General features: G+C 45.3%; 1 protein-coding gene and 1 pseudogene across 2 annotated transcripts; one reads left to right on the top strand and one right to left on the bottom strand.

Moving 5' to 3' along the window:
• Window positions 1–1,977: 1,977 nt before the first annotated feature.
• LOC118455413 (uncharacterized) lies at window positions 1,978–4,494 on the top strand. 2 transcript variants are annotated; one of them, XM_087847884.1, is made up of 5 exons: window positions 1,978–1,994; window positions 2,077–2,305; window positions 2,415–2,559; window positions 2,936–3,044; window positions 3,631–4,494. In XM_087847884.1, the coding sequence occupies exons 2-5, from the start codon at window positions 2,236–2,238 to the stop codon at window positions 3,724–3,726; spliced, it is 420 nt and encodes a 139-aa protein (XP_087704010.1). In that variant the 5' UTR covers window positions 1,978–1,994; window positions 2,077–2,235; the 3' UTR covers window positions 3,727–4,494. The 2 variants fall into 2 exon arrangements, with proteins under 2 accessions (XP_087704010.1, XP_035770178.2); XM_035914285.2 differs by lacking the exons at window positions 1,978–1,994; window positions 3,631–4,494 and adding an exon at window positions 3,330–3,499 and having other exon boundaries at window positions 2,088–2,305.
• A 2,908-nt stretch (window positions 4,495–7,402) lies between these two features.
• On the bottom strand, window positions 7,403–8,497 carry LOC102785550 (C-C chemokine receptor type 6 pseudogene; annotated as a pseudogene).
• Between the last annotated feature and the right edge of the window lie 9,710 nt (window positions 8,498–18,207).

Raw genomic sequence — 18,207 nt, 5'->3', positions numbered from 1 at the left:
ACACAGCAGCCATCCTGCCACTGCGCCGTCTCTCCAGCGCAGGTTGTTTTGTTGCTTTAGTTAATTTATTATCAACAACAATATAAAACTATCCACAAAATGAATATTTTTTCTGAATCCTTTAACATCCGCAACTGAAAATAGTTGGAAACAAAGTGCAGTCATGTTTGCCAGGTCTTTATCAACTGAGTTCTGTCTTGTTGGGTCACAGACTTCTGCAAAAACTGTCTCATAGAGCTCTGAGTTGGTTTAGGTCTTAAACTGTGACTTAAGACCAACAACGTGTTCAAGTCTCAATAAACGAATGTTATGATCAACTGTGTCAAAGGCTCAGTCAAATCTGAAAGGACTAAAACAGCAGAACGACCCGAGCCAACAGTAAAAAGAAGGTCAATAAAAACTCGTCTCGGCACTGTGACGAGATTTAAAACCACACTGGAACTCTTCAGAAATGTCACAAAGTGCCTGAAAACAACCTATTCCAAAATTTAGGAGTTTCCTAAATTTGCCTGTAGTTACAAAGAACATCTGGATCAAGATTTCTGTTTTTTTTGGTTTGCACAACAGCATGTTTGAAAACAGCTGGTACACAAGCTAATGACAAGGAAGCATTATTTAAAAGTAAAATACTAGCCCCAGTAACACGATGAGCTTCCTTGAAAAGGTGAGAACGGAGGACATCCTGAGGGGAATTGGAAGGTCTTAATTTATGGGCTCAAATTGTGGTCATAAATATTTTGTACTTGTAAATCAGGATTTGTGTGTGTAAAAAAAATTTGTGTGGACTTAGCCAAAAAATACGTGTGAAACTCTGCACTCAAGTTTCAAGTTACAAGTACGAATTTTGACCCTATTTTTCTTCCTTTTGTCTGATTGGCCAATGTCATGTCAATCACAAATTTAACTATCCAATCAGAAAACAGATGGGTTTGGCTGTCTATTCCCCTCAGATGATCCCTGTTTAGACACAGAACAGACATTTCGGACATACTATTCATTGAAACATAAAATGACATGTTTGCTTTAAAAGCATCAACATCAGCTCCTCTCTGACAGCATGCTGGGAGTTTCTAAAAATCACTGGGTCTTCATTAATCACATGCAAACATACACCCATCTGGAACAGTCCTGACACACTAAGGAACAATAATATGAATAACTTCCCAGATTGGAGTTTTAAAGGAATTAAATCCTTGAAACATATGTTCAAAGGAACAGACTTTAAGCCGTTGCACAGATTAGTTGGACATCATGGGGTTAACAAGAACAGATCTTTGAATACCAACAAATTAAATCTATTATCCATTATAGTAAATGCCATCATGGTCCACTTTTTGGCCTTCAAACAACAATTCTGATTTCCACACTGCCAGACGGGACGGTGGGTTTCCTGCAACAATCGTTCGTAGAAAAACGATTCCTTTCCCTGTGAGCTGGGTTTGCATTGTTTCTGATCTTTGTGCAGTGTGCACATCAGCCCCATACACACTGCTTTACTGTGAAGCTCTTATAACCTACTGACTCCTGTTTGAACCAGTGAGCAGAAACTTAGGGATAATTATTTGGGACAGAAGCTTTGTGTAGGTTGTTTGTTTGCTTTTTGGCAGCTCAGGAAATTTTGAAGTTACGCCATCCAGCACGAACGTTGAGCTTTGGACGGGACGGCTGCAGCTAAACTGCTGAGGAGAGTTTAGCTACACTGCAGGTGACTGTGGAAGGAGTTTTACCCAAACGAGTGCATCTAAATTCACGTACAAACTCTCGTTCACACCCCAAAAGCTCACAGCTCATTGATCCAGCCTGAGTCCTTTCAGACTTCAAAGCTGCTCTAACTGTGGGGCTGACATGGACACGGACGGGATGACCTGCAGCTGAGGTGGACTTCAGACAGTAAATCAATTAATAAAACAGGAAGATAAATAAATGATTAGCCCAGTAACCGCTCATGCCCTTTGGATGTCTGAGGCCCATCCAGGAGGAACTGCAGCTCACAGGTGGGAAACCAGAACGTGAAGCAGAAGAAGTCTTCAGCGTATTTTCTCTCTGCTAACAGGAAGCTGTGTTTGCTCTCTGCAGAGTCCTGCGATGACCTGCTGATGATGAAACCTGCTGTTTACCATCAGCAGTGTGGAAATCCCAGCTCATCTGCCAAGAGACAAACACGAGAGGGGAGACCGTCATGCTGTCAGGACTATAAAACCTCAGCTGCACGTCTGTGACTGAGACAAACCTGCGATGGCTTCCCTCAAAGCGCTGCTCTCTGCGCTGACTCTGCTGGCTCTGACTGTGGACGCCTCGTCCGGCCGTGAGTGTTTCATTTGTTTAAGCGCCGTGTGGCTTGACGCCGCTCGCAGTGGTGCTGCGTGATGTTTGTAGAGCATAGTTTCAATAAACCTCCTGTTTCCTTCTGTCAGCCGGATACAGCAACTACAACTATGACCGGTCCGGTCAGGATCTGACCCGTCTCTACAACTCGCCGGTGATCACGGCTGAGAGGATGAAGAGGCCGCTGGAGGGGATGCCATTTATACTGGGACCACTCAGCCACTCCGGGGTTCGGTCGGTCCACTGAACACAGAAACATTTCCAAACAAACAGACGTTGAAACTAATAATCTCGATGCTTTTGAAGATCATTAGTTATTTTGACTTTAATTCTGAAACATAACAAACAAAAGCTCCAGATGTTTTCTTTGATGGCGGCACAAACATCATACTTAAGACAACAGTGGAGCTTTTTTTAATGCATATTCCAGTTTGTACAAACAGCTAAAACCCTTAAACGCATCGTTCTGATCACTGTGCTGTTGTGACTTCATTGTGCAAAGTTGTTTAGATTCCAGAAAGCAAGCAGATGTGTTAGACCAGCTGAGGTCGACACGTCACACGTGCTGGAATAACAAACATGTTTGTTCAAACCTCTCGTTCTTTCGTAGGGTGACGTTAGGTGATAACTCTCAGTGGCTGATCCATAAAGGAGACGGATTCGGATTATCCTCTCAGACAGTCGTGACGGATGCTCGACACATGAGCTCGGCCTGGGAGGTAAACTTCAAATACTAGCGTGTCCATTGAAACGTGGCTCTGTTGTGTCTCTAAGTTCAACAAGTCCACAAACAGCTAGTCTGTTCAGCTCGTTGCTGGTGTGTATACTGGTGGCCAACAGAAACCACTGGAACCAGACCAAAGTGAAAGATGTTTGACATCAAACCAAAACGAGATCCTGCAGACTCCTGATTACAGACACTTTATTTCTGAAACATTCAGAGAGAGTTTATTTTAATCCAAACTTTTGATTCTTTCTGACCTTCGGTCTCGTTTTGTCTGCAGTCTGTCAGTTCTAGAGAATTCCAGGGTTCAAAGACAGTTTCAGACTTCGTGAGTGCTGGAGGACCCAACTACAACTTACTCTCTGATAACTGCCACCTGGGATCCCGTCGAATGATGAACCAGTAAACATGATTCAAAGTTCCTGATAATAAAGGCCACCCTCACACAGACTGTCATGTGTCTTTTCTTCCACTAGGAGGCTCCAGACTTCACAACAAACACCCCACTAACTGTAAGCTTTAGACAAACGTCTGCACACATTCATATACACAATAATGTCTACGGATCTTCTTCCTCAAAGGCGTCTCTGACACGAGGAAAGACGACAGCCTGCATGTCTGTGGGAACTAAGGTCCCTGCTGTGGAACAAAGACACTACCCACAGGAGGGGAACTGAAGAGCTGACACTTTATTTTTCCACAGCAGTCATCATCATCATCAGTTAAGCTAACCTATCTATGTCTTTGGACTGTGGGAGGAAGTCACAGAGAACCCACACAGAAAAGGCTGGACTCAAACCCAGGACCTCGCTGCTGTGAGGCAACAGTGACAAACCCGCCACCACCATGCTTCCCTCTTTGTATTAAATCTTTAATCTATTTGTTTTTAAATGTGAGTATTTTTATATTTGTCTCTGTCGCCATGGTTTCTGTCCCTCTGATTGGCTCCTCTCCACGTGTTTAAAGAAAACCATCCTCACTTCCTCTCACATTACACTGACAGCTGTAACCCTGGATGTCTGTGGGCTTGTGGGAAATGCTGTTCACACAGTGACTACTGAAAACAAGAAGATGAAATTATATCAGTTTTTACACATGTCCAGTGAGAGCCTGTTCAGAGGATGGAGCTTTCGTAAAATCATAAACTAATAAAACCGTTCAGTGTCAAGCAGATTGGGGTTGATGATTATTGAATCATTATTTGGGCTCAGGGACCCCCGGCTTCATCACAGCTATTAGAAAACTCCATCAGTAAGCAATTTAAAGATAAAGATAGCACCCTTAGGTCTGTGTTACACACATCCTGTGTTTTACCACGTTTACCTGGAACTACAGAGGGGAGGAGCCATTCTGCACAGGTGAGGGAGAAACAGGAAGTATTCAGACTCCGTGATAGAGGAGGAGGAAAACCAGGTGAGTGTTCATCCTCCTCCTATCCTGAGAGTCTCCGAGTCATCTTCCTCTCTGCAGAGGTAAAAGAATCACTGCGATTCTTGTGGACTCATACAGGCAGTGTTTGATCACACACACACACTCCTCGTGCCTATGGTACGACAACTTTTCTCCGTGCCCCTGGTACACTGCGCAGAAACACCTTGCCCCAACACCTTGGGGATGTTCAACATCAGTTTGTTTTCCAGCAGAGAAACTAGTTTGGCCTGAAAACATCAAACTCACAGAGAAACACATGATCGAGTTCTCCTGTCTGTATCTGTATGCAGCTCAACATCTGTGAGGATCTTTTGATTGAACTGAGGTGGCATGTCCCACTGGGAGGGGACCCAGGACACGCTGGAGAGTCTATGTCTCTCGGCTGGCACCCGGAAAAGCTAGAGGAGGTGGCTAGGAGAGGGAGGTCTCTGCTTAGGTTGTTGCCCCCGCAACCCGGCCCTGGATAATTAGACCCTGGATGGAAAAAGACTGGGAAAGCATAAATCTAGCAAATAGTTGTGCAAATCGCCTCACCTGTCGCAATAAGGGCCGCAGTTTGATAGAGAAGGGTAGGACTCAAGCATTCTTTATGGTCTGTTTGGTTTGTATGTGTCCATGCACACACGGTTTGAATCAGTCTGAGGGAGAAGGAGCTCTGCTGCCTCAGTACTCTGGAGTGGAGCGAGTAAGACGGGCGGTCCATGATGGGATCAGTGACTCTAATGTCCCTCGTCACTCAAATACCTCCAGATTCTGGCCAGTAGTCGAACGCAGATCCACTGAGCGCAGCGCAAGCTAGCAAGACAGAAGCTAAGCTCGTTGCAACATGGCAAATTGAACCTCCCCCACCCTCATTCAGATCTGGCGTTTGGAACTATTTTGGTTTTCATGTGACGTATGACCCTGAAGGTAAGTGCGTCATGGACTAAAGTAAAACAGTATGTTGGATGTGCCAGCAATGCTCAATTACATTGGTGGGAACTAGTACGTTAGCGCAGTTAGCTCGTTAACGTGTTGGCCGTCCAGCCCCACGCACGGGGCGATCCGCGGTAGCTCGTTAACGGAGATTTGCCGTGTTGTGGCGTTAACGTCATTTCAGATTAACGCTGACAGCACTAGTGGGAACACAACGAATATGACTGCACATTTACTCCGACATCATCCTCGTGCAAAGACAAGTGGAAGCAGACAAAAACAACAAGCACGCATGCTACAAACTTTAGCCGAGTCATTTAGACAGCCGTTAGCACATGATTCTCCTTATGGGGACCTGATATGTTTAATATGCTGCTGAGAATATAGCCCAGAAGAAGCGTATAGTAGAGCTTTTATTTTGGAAAGAGACATTTCTCTGTAATAAACTCTCTTTTCCAAAGATGAGTGATTTCTCCATCAGATAGATTTATTATTTTATTACTTTGCTGTTTCAGCAACATTAAATTTAAAAACTGTACTTTTGAGTTAAAATATATATTTATAATTTTAATCAATGACAAATTAAAAAGGCATGAACATATTTTTGTATCGAAAAAATATCGAACTGTGACACCAAAGTATCGAACCGAACCATGAATTTTGTGTATCGTTGCACCCCTAAAATATATATATACATATATGTAAGCTTACATGAGGCTGTACGCTAAGCGGAAGGAAGGAGGCCGGGGACTGGTGAGTGTCAGCACCACAGTCCAGGATGAGACAACAAACATCCACGAATACATCACAAAGATGGCCCCAACCGACCGTGTGCTCAGTGAACACCTCAGGCAGCAGAAACCCAAGAAAGAGGAAGAAGAGGAGGAACCATCATGGAAGGACAGGCCCCTGCACGGTATGTACCTCCGGCAGATAGAGGAGGTGGCTGATATCCAGAAATCCTACCAGTGGCTGGACTGAGAGGAAAGCTCGAAAAATACCAAGAGCTGGAGAAGATGTGGAGGGTGAAGGTAACGGTGGTCTCAGTGGAGCACTAGGTGCGGTGACTCCCAAGCTAGGTGAGTGGTTCCCGGGAATAACATCGGAGATCTCTGTCCAGAAGAGCGCAGGCCTAGGAAAAGCTAAGATACTGCAGGACCCTCAAGCTCCCAGGCCTCTGGTAGAGGACCCGAGCTTGAAGGATGAACCGCCTGCAGGGGCGAGTGGGGAATTTATTTATTTGTTTAATACACACACACACACACACAGAGGGAACAATACCAAAGTATATCGAGTGCGTCACTGTCACGCACATGCGAGACGCTTTTCTGCATATATTTTTGCACAGACTTCTGCTGGGCTGTGCAAAAACAAAACGACTGCTTGAATCAGTTAAGAGCAGCAAAACATGTCCTTGGAAAAATAAGCTGGGTAATTGAGGCCTGTATTTACAATATTTTATTGGAATATTTTTCTTGTTTGACTATTTTTCAAAGGAAAGCCCACATGATTTCTGTCATCATTTACTGTACTGATTAAACTGAATACCAACATTTTAGTGCATTTTTATTATAAGAACATTGGTGAAGAGACACACTCTGATCTCCAGCTAAAACATGCATGAAACAGTGAATTCACCGCCCAGTCACACATTCAGCAGAGCTGCGCATGGCGCCAGGGCTTCCTTAAGACAGCAGCAGTGCTGAAAAAAGGTCGAAGGTGCACGAGGAGGCCGCCATGAAGGAGAGATCAGACGTGTTTTCGTGGTTCTGCACGTTCAGCCGCCGTTTCAGGTGACAAAACATTGACAGTCATCACTCACAAAATAATCACAAGAGAAAGAAAATGCAGGAGTTTGGATATTTCACGATCAAAATAATGAATCAGAATAAGAGGTGCAGCTCGGCGTTAGATCTCTTTATCTTGAGGAATCTCGTTGGTGCGACAGACGTGAATCGGGTTCGGTGTTAGAGACCTGGATCTTCAGAGATCAACACACGGATGTCTTCACATGGTGAATGAAGCGCCACTGTTGCTGGACCCGTCCATCGATCGCAGAGTGGAGGACATGTAGAAGTCGGTGGTGACTCTGGAGAAGCGGCGTGGGGCCTTTCCGAGACACCACAGGTCCCTGAAGATCCTCCTGAACTGGTTCCTGAAGTTCACCCCCACCAAGGCGTACAGCATCGGATTCAGGCAGCAGTGCAAGTAAGCAATGGTCTGCGACACTCTCAGGGCCATCTCCAGCGTGTCCGCCTCATCACACGAGCGCTCCTGAAACATGGTGACCGTGTCGTACAGCAGCACTATGTTGTAGGGCAGGTGGCAGATGATGAACACGGCCACAAGCACCAGCATCTCCCACACCTCTCTGTGGTGCTGGAGATTTTTGGTCTTAAGCAGGGTGATGATGATGCCACTGAAGCAGAAGATCGTGATGAAGAGTGGCAGGAAGAAACCCACGCTGATCTGAGTGATAGGGGCGGCCACCCTCCCCGCCGTGGCTGGGCCTTCAAACTTGAGCTCACAGACGTACGCAGGAGTCGAGCTCTGGATATCAGTTTGGTTATCATCGTCGAATATGAAGTGAGTCATGTATGACGGCTCGTACCACTGATAGAAGTAGAAGGTGGGGACGGACACGAGTATAGCGAAGATCCAGACGATGGCGCAGATGATGGAGTTGTATGACAGCCAGCGCCTGCGCCGAACCTGGGCGATGGCGATGTAGCGGTCGGTGCTGATGCAGGCGAACAGCAGCATGCCGCTGTACAGGTTCACGCTGTAGGAGCCGCGCAGCAGCTTGCAGGCCACCTGCCCCATCGGCCACGACCACAGCTCGTTGTAGACAATGAATGGTAGCACCAGCACGAACAGCAGGTCGGCGATGGCCACGTTGATCAGGTAGATGTCAGTCATGCACTTGATCCTCTTGTAGAAGGCGTAGGTGACAATGACCAAGCTGTTCCCCACGAGGCCCAGGATGCAGAAGATGGAGAGGATGTACGGGCCGATCTCCTTCACCACACTAAAAACACAAAATCCATCATAATCTTCATATTCATAGTAGGACATCTCCGTGGTGTATGGTTGGTTGGACATCCTCTGCAGAGTAGATCACTATAAAGGAAGCAGAGAGTAAACATCAAACTACAGCAAAGGTGTCTGATGGACTCACAGTGAAATGATCTCTTGCCACCCTAGTTTAGCAGATGACAGTGATGTATATTTAAATAAGACAGCATTAAATGGTCTGTATTTGTATACCCCTTAGTCCCTAAGGACCCCAAAGCGCTTTACACATTCACACACTGGTGATGGCAGCTACATTGTAGCCACAGCCACCCTGGGGCGCACTGACAGAGGCGAGGCTGCCGGACACTGGCGCCACCAGTTAGCAACAGGTGAAGTGTCTTGCCCAAGGACACAACGACCGAGACTGTCCGAGCCGGGGCTCGAACCGGCAACCTTCCGATTACAAGACGAACTCCCAACTCTTGAGCCACGATCGCATTAACACTTCGAGCTACAGTTAAGACTGAATATAAATTCTAAAGCTGAATATATTGCACAGTGTTACCCCCACTCCCCCCGCCTACCATTAACAAATGGTTCAGTCCATAGCGTGGAGCGGCTATATTTCTTGTTGTCAGTAGCAACCGATGCCTATTATTGTTCCAGAGCACTTTTTGAACAACACCGTGGATTTCACACAGCTGGTTGGTTATGACACTGTGGAAATGGACTGAAGGTGAGTGTTATTCACTCTCAGTGTGCTGCACCTCCGAATCACATGACTGATTTAAGCTGACATAGCAACAAGCTGCAGCTGAGTCTCTATTCCTTCTTGTGTCGAACGTTCAGACTTCCTTTTTTTTAATTTTAATGACAGGTAATAACCCAGAGTTAGGATAAAACATATATAAAAGCTTTGCTTTTTCCTGAATACTATTGTCACACAAACAGTAAAGAAAGAAAAAAGGCAACACGTGAGATTTCGTTGTTTAGGATGAAACGTGAAAAATGAGCTTTTTGTTCATGACGGTGCAGATTTCTGACATTTGTGTAAATTTAAGCAACAATCTGATTTTTTCTAACAAACAAAGTGTGAAGCTTCAGTTAGACTTGTGTTTGTAAATGAACCGCCCCATGTTGTGTAGCTTTACTGGGCTACATATTTATTTATTATACAGGTTATACAGTACATAACATCCCAACTCACACGTGTAACTGAGGTGTTTCATTATGTGGGCTAAAGAAAATAATTCAGTTACACAAACGTGCAGATTTACTGCATGTGAACTATTGTAACCATATGTAACATATGTCTTTAAAAAGGCTTTGATTTGAACCCCCCATTTAATTTCCATGCCCCCCTAAGAAAATGTCTCTAGATCCACCCGTGCTTCATAATAATTAAATAAAATCCACGTTCTTCATCTGCATCTCTGCAAGCACTTCGCACCATTACTAAGGGCTGGTTCAGGTGCAGGGTCACCTGATCCACCCCTAACTAAAGCCAAAACACATCTGCAGTAACAGGTCACAGTAACAACAAAAAGGCTGATCAGCAGCAGGAGGAGAGTCTGAGCACCAATCCAAGCCTAACGTTCCTGAGAAACACGAACACGCCAAAGTGAAAGCAGCTCGCTTCATTCTGACTTTCAGGTTCAGGAAGGAGGCGACCTGCAAATAGAACACCTGTTTACACCTGTGTGAAGTAATGACCTGCAGTGTGAGGGAACGAAGGACTTACCAGCAACGCAGGAGAGCGAGGCAGTTCAAGCAAAGTGAAAGTGAAGCAGCTCAGAGGCTCACTGTGACAGCATGCTGTGTGCAGGAAAGATGAAGGACCCACAATGCAGAACAGAGAGTTAACTTAGGACGCAGCTTTATTGCGAGGGAAACTCCTCATTACAATAGACGTGACAAAAACAAACAAAACCTCAAATGCAGAACTGGGGAACAGGCACCTAGAAACTAAGAATACTTGGGTCACGAAGGGAGGAGACGCAGCACAAAGAGGGCACGATGTGACAAGGAGCATGGGAAGAAGCAGACACTAAATACAAGTGGAGAACAGGGCAAAGAGGAAACACCTGGGAACACGGCTGGCACAGACAAAACAGGGAAGAGCAAAACAGACGGGAGACTCAAGTAAAACAGGAAGTACACAGAGATGCAGACTGACCAAACAGGGGAGGAATAACAAAAGGACCAAGACTAGAAATACAGACTCAGAAACCTAAACTAATAATACATACCAGAAAACCTTCGGTCACCGACCCAGGACTGCGACACTCATACCTGTGACAGGTAACCAGTTGAGCAGGAAATAAGGCATGTCCTCTCAACTCCTCCTCCTGATTCTTATTCAGCTGGGTCTTAAAAAGAGTTTCTGTCTGATTTCTCAGACTTTTCTCTGATTTCGTGCTCAGCTCAGATAGAATAATTATTGTGGGTGATTTTAACATCCATGAACATGATCAGACAGCAGAGGGTTTTCAGGAAACACTGTTAAATGTTCAGTTTCTATGCCATATGTTAAAACAAGATCTAGAGTGTGATTAAAGTGGTGGGTGGGTTCTTTTACAGTTTGAGAGAAACCAATTGAGTCTAATAACAGATGAAATGCCATGTTGAGTCATTTTTAGCATCTACATGGATGTTAAAATCACCCACAATAATTATTTTATCTGAGCTGCAGTGACCAACGTTCCCTCTAATGTTTCACATGTCTGAACGCACAAACTCCCTGAGCGGACACTTGGACCACTGTGGTCACGCCAGCATCGAATCCATCCAAGTTACATGTTTATTAAAATAATAATAAATTACAGCATTTATGTTAGACTACTTTTAATTAACTGCTTTAGCCCACTTACAATGAAAATGTAAAAAATTTGGGAGACCACTTAAAGCTAATAAATCACCGTGGGCCAATGGGTTTCCCTCAGAGTGGTACAAGAACTTTAAGGAGGAGTTGATACCAATGCTTCAGTCATCATTCAATCATACCCTTGTGGAGGGTGTAGCCCCTCCCTCATGGAGAGAGGCGATTATCTCAGTAATCCCTAAAGAGGGAAAAGACACCGAATATTGTAACACCTACAGACCTATATCGGTACTTAATGTGGACTACAAAACATACACATCTATAATTGCTAAGCGATATGGGGCAATTATGACAGATTTAATAAATGAAGACCAAACTGGCTTCATCTCAGGACGTAGAACTCAAGACAGTATAAGAAGGACTCTTCAGATAGTTAACTCGATAGAAACAAAAAAGGGCAGTGCGGCCCTAGTAAGCCTGGACGCAGAGAAGGCTTTCGACAGTGTAGATTGGAGCTTCCTATATGCCGTGCTTGAAAGGTTTGGCTTTAATGACGGTGCTGTGATGTGCATCAAATCTATTTACCAATCTCCTACGAATTAGAATCAATGGCAGCCTGACGGAGCAAATATCTCTCGAGAGGGGTACCCACCAGGGTTGTTGCCTCTCACCTCTTCTCTTCGCTCTATATATTGAACCCCTGGCACAGGCCATCTGACAAAGTGAGGAAGTGAGAGGAATAAATATTAAAGGGGAAGACCACATCATCAGCTTATTTGCAGATGATATCATACTCTACCTAGAAAATCCAAACCAAACTTTAATTCCACTGTTTAATGTAATTAATATCTTTGCTGAACATTCGGGGTACAAAATTAATGTGACCAAAACTCAGATAATGGCTTTCAATTATTTGCCATCCGAAGAGGTTAAAAATAAGTTTAAACTGAACTGGACTGCAAAACAAATGAAATACCTGGGTGTAACTGTGACGAAACAATTGAGTGAACTTTTTAAAACTAATTATGATGGACTGACCACTCAGATTAAACACGATCTAAACCGATGGTCGACTTTACACTGGACTTTAGTGCAAGAATCACAACAATAAAAATGAGTATCCTCCCACGGCTATTATACCTTTTCCAATCTCTGCCAGTTAAGATCCCAGTGGAAAAATTCAAGGACTGGGATAGGCTCATCTCTAGATTTGTATGGAACGGTAAAAGGCCTAGAATAAAATACACAACATTACAACTATCTAGGAAGCAAGGTGGTGTGGGACTCCCTAATCTAAAAGATTACTACTATGCGGCCCAAACCAGACCAGCGATAAAGTGGTGTGATCAGAACTTTGATGCTAAATGGAAAGACATTGAAATAAAAGTACGGGATGTCCCAGACTTTTCTTGGAAATGAGCAACTTCAGAAAACTTTACAGCATTTCCTTGATCCTATAACATCCCACACTCTAGAGATATGGTTTGGCCTAGTCAAACAAAGTAAGTTGGAAAGGGAGGTTAAGATGTTAAACTGGGCTGCCTATGTTGTTGGTGTTATACTCAGTGCTCACGACTCAGGATTCAGGAAGTGGGAACAAAAAGGAATAACAGCGATTTGTACAGTGATGAAAGATGGCCATTTGATGAGTTTCCAAGATTTAAAAGATCGGTATAGTCTAGAGAAAACAGATTTCTACCGGTACATGCAACTCAGAGACTACTTTTCAAAGGAAGTACGAAGTTCGCGTACGTCTTATGGCATGCTCGATTGCGTAATTAAATCATACAGGGGCCTCCAATTAAAGGAAATTTCTGTACTATATAAAACAAACAATACAATAATAATAATAAAACTATACAAAACACGCCTAAACAACTAAATGTCATGTTGCCATATCATTTTTTGATTGGTCGACCAATAGGAAAGGGTTGGTTTTGGTTTTGCTCACAGGCTTTCGAGCGTTTTCCTTACGCTGTTGTTGGTGGGTTTTTTTTCTGTCCCATTTGGTTCTTTAGCCGTCAGAATTGTTGTCTGAAGACCAACAAGGATACCCAATGGATTTATTTTGCCAAATGGATCATCATGGCATTGCCGTATTGGTCCATTTGATCGACCTTTGTTGTTATTGTTTATTTTATTTTATTTTCAGTTGTTACAGACGGGACAGACATGAGTGAGGGATAGGAAAGGGAGAAAGAAAGAGGAATGAAAAGAAAAACAGAAGGGGAGAGGGACAGTGAGAAAGGGGGGAAAATAAAAATCTCCTGGATCACCTGTTGAGAGAAAAAGAATAGAAAACAAGCAAAAAACAAAAAGCAACATACTAAACACAACACCATCGCATTAATCTAGCTAAGTGTAAACAGCAGTAAATACTAAATATTGAATGTTGTTGTGCAGCACGCAGGACAGACAGCGCACAATGTGCTTTGAAGTAGCAGCCAAGAAAGGTGTGATTTAAGTGAACACCTGTGTGCACACCTGTGTGGGTCGGCGCGCTTGTATTCAAAAGGTTTCCCCATGTAATGGTCTGCTAGAGGATGTAGAGAGCCATAGCCCTGTCCCCCAGGGCATGAAGCAGGCATGGAGGAGATCCAGGCCCCAGACATCCAGAGGCCCCAGAGTGCAAGAGCCCAAGGAGGACCACCGGAGGGGCATCCGTGCCACCTTCATGGGAAGGGCGGGGGATCCCCAGACGAGGGGTCACCCAGTAGCTACGGAGCAGAAGCCAGAGGGGGCTGCACTGGTGTGCCCGCCAGCCAGCTGTGCCAGAGTGAACCGAGCCGCAGGCACAGAGGCCGGAGGCCCGAGGGCCCCCTTTGCCCCGGAAGAGGCCTGACCGAGCAACAGGCACCAGGCCCCGCCAAGTAGCCGCCAGGAGTGAACTGGTACATACCTGAGTGCCCAGCCCCGGACACCAGGAACCACCAACGCACCAACCCCTGAGGACATCAGTCACCGGCAGGGAGTGTGGTGAGGGGAGATAGGCCTCCACACTTGGAGGGCCTGAGATGTTCCCAGAGAGGTGGAGTCTAAGACCCGACCTGACATATAGACACAGCTTTTATTTTGATATTTTCTTTGACCAGTAAATTTGCATACTAGCTAAATATTTAGTTCCCTGTAACATTTAGATTTAAATATAAAAAGTTACAAATTTTGTCCTAAATGTGTCATAAAATTTCAGCATATTTTAGTTACAGGCTAGAAATCCACGTCAGTACATCCTTTCATACGTGCAGGTTGAGCTCTTTCTGCTGATGTGATGAAACCTGTTCACGAGCAGCAGCGTGGAAACTCCGGCTCATCTGCCAAGAGACGAACAGCAGTGATAACTGAGTCCAAGCAGGAGTCTGTCAGGACTATAAAATGTCTGCCTCTCTGGTAAAAAGTGGTGGTGAGGTTTAAAAGCAGCTGCGTGGCTGATTGTACAGAACACAGATTACATCAAACTAACAACGTTTCCTTGTGACAGGAGGAAACAGCAACTACGACCTGTCGGGTCACAGATCTCTACAACTCTCCCGTGTACAAAGCTGAATGGATGGTCTGACTGCTTGGATCCAGTTGGTCCACGTTTGGACCGCTCAGCCACACCGGCGTCAGGTCAGGCTACACGCTCACCTGCTGCTGTCACTACTGCTGATGTCCATCTGGAGTCAACCGTCGCCACAGAAAAAGACGCTGCCTGAGATTCCTTCAAAGTTTTCTTCAGTTGCACTTTGCAGCAGCTCCTGCTGACGGCTGCAATGATGGGTCATCATATCTGAGCCCAGACTGGTTTTTGTTTCCAGGCTAGAAACGTTTTTAACCAAACCACGGCCGAAGCTTTGACATCTCTTTGCTATTCTTTGAAAAGGCTCCGATTGCGTCCGACTGCTGCACTTCTTACATCCTCAGATTCATTCCTTTCCTTCCTTGAGTTCACAGACGCGCTTTGACAGCTCGAATCTCGGACTCTCAGATGCTTCACGAGCGCAGCGTCAGACTCGTTACGTTTTCTCTTCCCTCAGAGTGACGCTCGCTGATGAATCTCAGTGGCTGATCCACAAAGGTCAGGGCTACGGCGTCTCCTCTGAGACGGTGGTGACCAGCGCTCGGCACACGAGCTCAGCCTGGAAGGTAAGTTTGAACTGAAGCTTTGAGCCATTTTTAAAAGAGTGATGAGTTGCTGAACATAAAGATATTTCCTCCGTGGAGCAAAATGTGTGTTTCCGTGACCGATGAGCAGTATGGAGGCAGAGTAAAGCACTAAAGTGTGCGTCCCCCCGTGTTTCACCTGAGCAGACAGTTCAACGGGAGGAAGAAAGTTGCTGATTTTGTGGAGGAGAAACCTACAACGCCCTCTTCAGCTGTCACGTAGCTTCTATTACGATGATGCTTCAGTAAACCTGATTTCTGCAGGTGAAAGCTCCAGACAGCGTCACAGGTGGATGTTGTTGTTGCAGCGTTCACACAGTCCGCTTCATAACTTCACTGGATCTGCATCTGAACGACCGCACGGTGCAAAATGTCACGTGCTGTTCTCATTTTACTACCTGGGAAAGATCCTGATACATCTGTGCAGTTTTAATAAAGTCTACACACAGACTGCAGCGCCCCCTGGTGTTCGTTTCTGTTCAGACATGCCCATTAGGATAAACTCCTCAGAGCAGGGGTGGGCAACTCCAGGCCTCTGGAGAACTTCAAGAAATGCTGAGGAGGTCGTTTAGCCTTTAAATCAGCTGAGATGGATCATGGACACATCTAAAACCTGCAGGACACGGGCCCTGAGGCCTGGAGTTGCCCACTCCTGCCTTAGAGCAACATACGTCACAATCACTGCGTAACAACACATCAGTGTCATAAATAAAACATTAATGCTAAACAAGTTTCCGTCTCTGAGTGTGCACGTGACGTCATTAACGCTCTTTTCATTTTGCGTTCAGTCTTTTTGACTCTATTGTCTCTGCCCTGTATTCGTGTTCACAGGCTTTGAATCATTTATGACGTGAATCCAAACGAGCTCGTTAATGTCACGAGTGCAAACCAACATTGTAAATCAAACACTTCGTGTGTGTGAATGTGGCGGTAAACATTCACCCTGAGACCTTTTGAAGCCTCTTTAGTTCTTCGTGGTTTAAAAGTGAAGCTCTGCAAACTCTCCCACGGGGCTCAGATTCACGTCACGAACGCCAACATTTCAGAGACGCTGACGTCTGCCTGAAGAGCAAACTGATTGTTGTGCAGATTGCCGTGAAACGCCCGCAGCGGACGATGGGAATTGGCAGGGATCCCTGTGAACAGGACATCCCATAATGAGTGAGGTCAGGCAGCGACGTGAAAGAAGCGATGGTCGTGTGGTGTGACGGCCTCGGTCGGTCAGCGGGCACAGAAAGCCTCTGATGTCACACATCTGAGGAATCTGCGCTCGTGCAAACACACACCGAGGATGCATCCTTACATCCTTACATCCTTACTGTAGCAGACGCAGGAGTCCTGCACATCAGACTCAGAGCTGCTCGTCTATAAGTCCAATGAAGCGTCTCTAAACGCAGACGCTGTCCTACATACACATATTTATATGTTCGTTCATGTTTGCCTCCAGGAGAGATCAGAAGACTGTCATGAATGTAAAACGCTCTGGTCCTGTGAGCCGAGGCTGCGTGTTGAACCTCCACGTGGAACAGAAGTCGACTTTTCAAACCTTTGAATTTTCTTTACAGGCGTTAAAGGAGACATAATCCTTATTTCTTTCACATAAATATTAAAAATGTTTCATTCTGTGATAAAAACACTGAAGCAGCAAACTAAATTAAATCCCTGTAAGCCAAACGAGTGTGTTTCCTACTGTCACAGATTTCCTGACATACAGTCATCTTCTACAGCACAGGTGTCCAACTGCAGGCCTCAGGGGCGGAGTCCTGCAGGTGTGAGACGTGTCCTTGATCCATCACAGCTGATTTAACGGCTACATGACCTCAACATGTCCTGCAGTGCTCCACAGGCCTGATGATGAACTAATCATGTGATTCAGGTGTGTTGGCCCAGGGTGATATTAAAACCTGCAGGACGCCGGCCCTCGAAGCAGCTCTACAGCACTGAGCACACACAAAGCACACGTAGCCCCTCAGCAGGCTTCCACAAGCTGCCCAATCAAAAGAAAGCAGGCGGGGTGTTGGAGTCAAATTGTTAATTGTTGTCATTGTGTTTCTTAAATTTGTAAGTCTTAGTTTAAACTATATGATCAAAGACGTTCCTTTGATCCTGACCACCTCCCCCTGCTACTCTGGTGCTGGGGAGGCTTTATTAGGCACATCCTATGAAAGATCTGCTTCCTGTGTGGTAAGCTTCCTGCTTTTATGATCCTTCTGTGATCAGCAGGAGGTCACACAAACACACAACCATGACACAAACATGTGCACACACACACACACACACACACACACACACACAGGTGCTTACACATGCACACACACACACACACAGCCTTATCTTTTAGAACCATAGGGGGATTATGAGGGGAGGTGCTTGTGTTTATTGTTGTGTAGCTGTTTTCAATAAATAGCTGTGAGGAAGGCTCCTCTTTGAAGAAGCCTTCCTTGCTTCCTTGCTCCTCGAGGAGCGCTGAGCTCCAAGAGCCGTTCCAACCAGCGTTCCCTTGCGAGCAAGTAAAATCGATCGATCGCTGATTGTGTTGTTGTTGAGAATACGTTTTTGGGGCCTGTGGAAGCGCAGACCCACCACAGGGGAAGGGAGGGGTCTAAAGAGAGCTGGTGTCAGACAGATGAGCTAATCTAAGAAGAGTAAGGAAAAGGATCTGGAGTCTAAGGCTACGTCCACACGTACACGGGTATTTTTGAAAACTGAGATTTTCCGTTTTAAAAAATAATCCCGTCCAGACGTAAAGGCAGAAATGAAGGAAAACGCTGCTAGGAACATGCCAAAGCAGCAGGTGGTGCTATATTCCTAACCGTGTAGAAATATTGGCCAA

Source organism: Neolamprologus brichardi, chromosome 11 (assembly GCF_056152115.1).
Source record: "Neolamprologus brichardi isolate AB-2024 chromosome 11, ASM5615211v1, whole genome shotgun sequence".
Taxonomy (NCBI): Eukaryota; Metazoa; Chordata; class Actinopteri; order Cichliformes; family Cichlidae; genus Neolamprologus; species Neolamprologus brichardi.
The sequence above is the reverse complement of the archived record's forward strand: the minus strand, read 5'-3'. Positions and strand labels throughout refer to the sequence as shown.

Coding starts and splice junctions, on each gene's coding strand:
- LOC118455413 (XM_035914285.2), top strand. CDS start 2,236: ATGGCTTCCCTCAAAGCGCTGCTCTCTGCGCTGACTCTGCTGGCTCTG. Junction 2,560..2,935: donor CTCAGCCACTCCGGGGTTCG/GTCGGTCCACTG, acceptor GTTCTTTCGTAG/GGTGACGTTAGGTGATAACT. Junction 3,045..3,329: donor ACATGAGCTCGGCCTGGGAG/GTAAACTTCAAA, acceptor TTTTGTCTGCAG/TCTGTCAGTTCTAGAGAATT.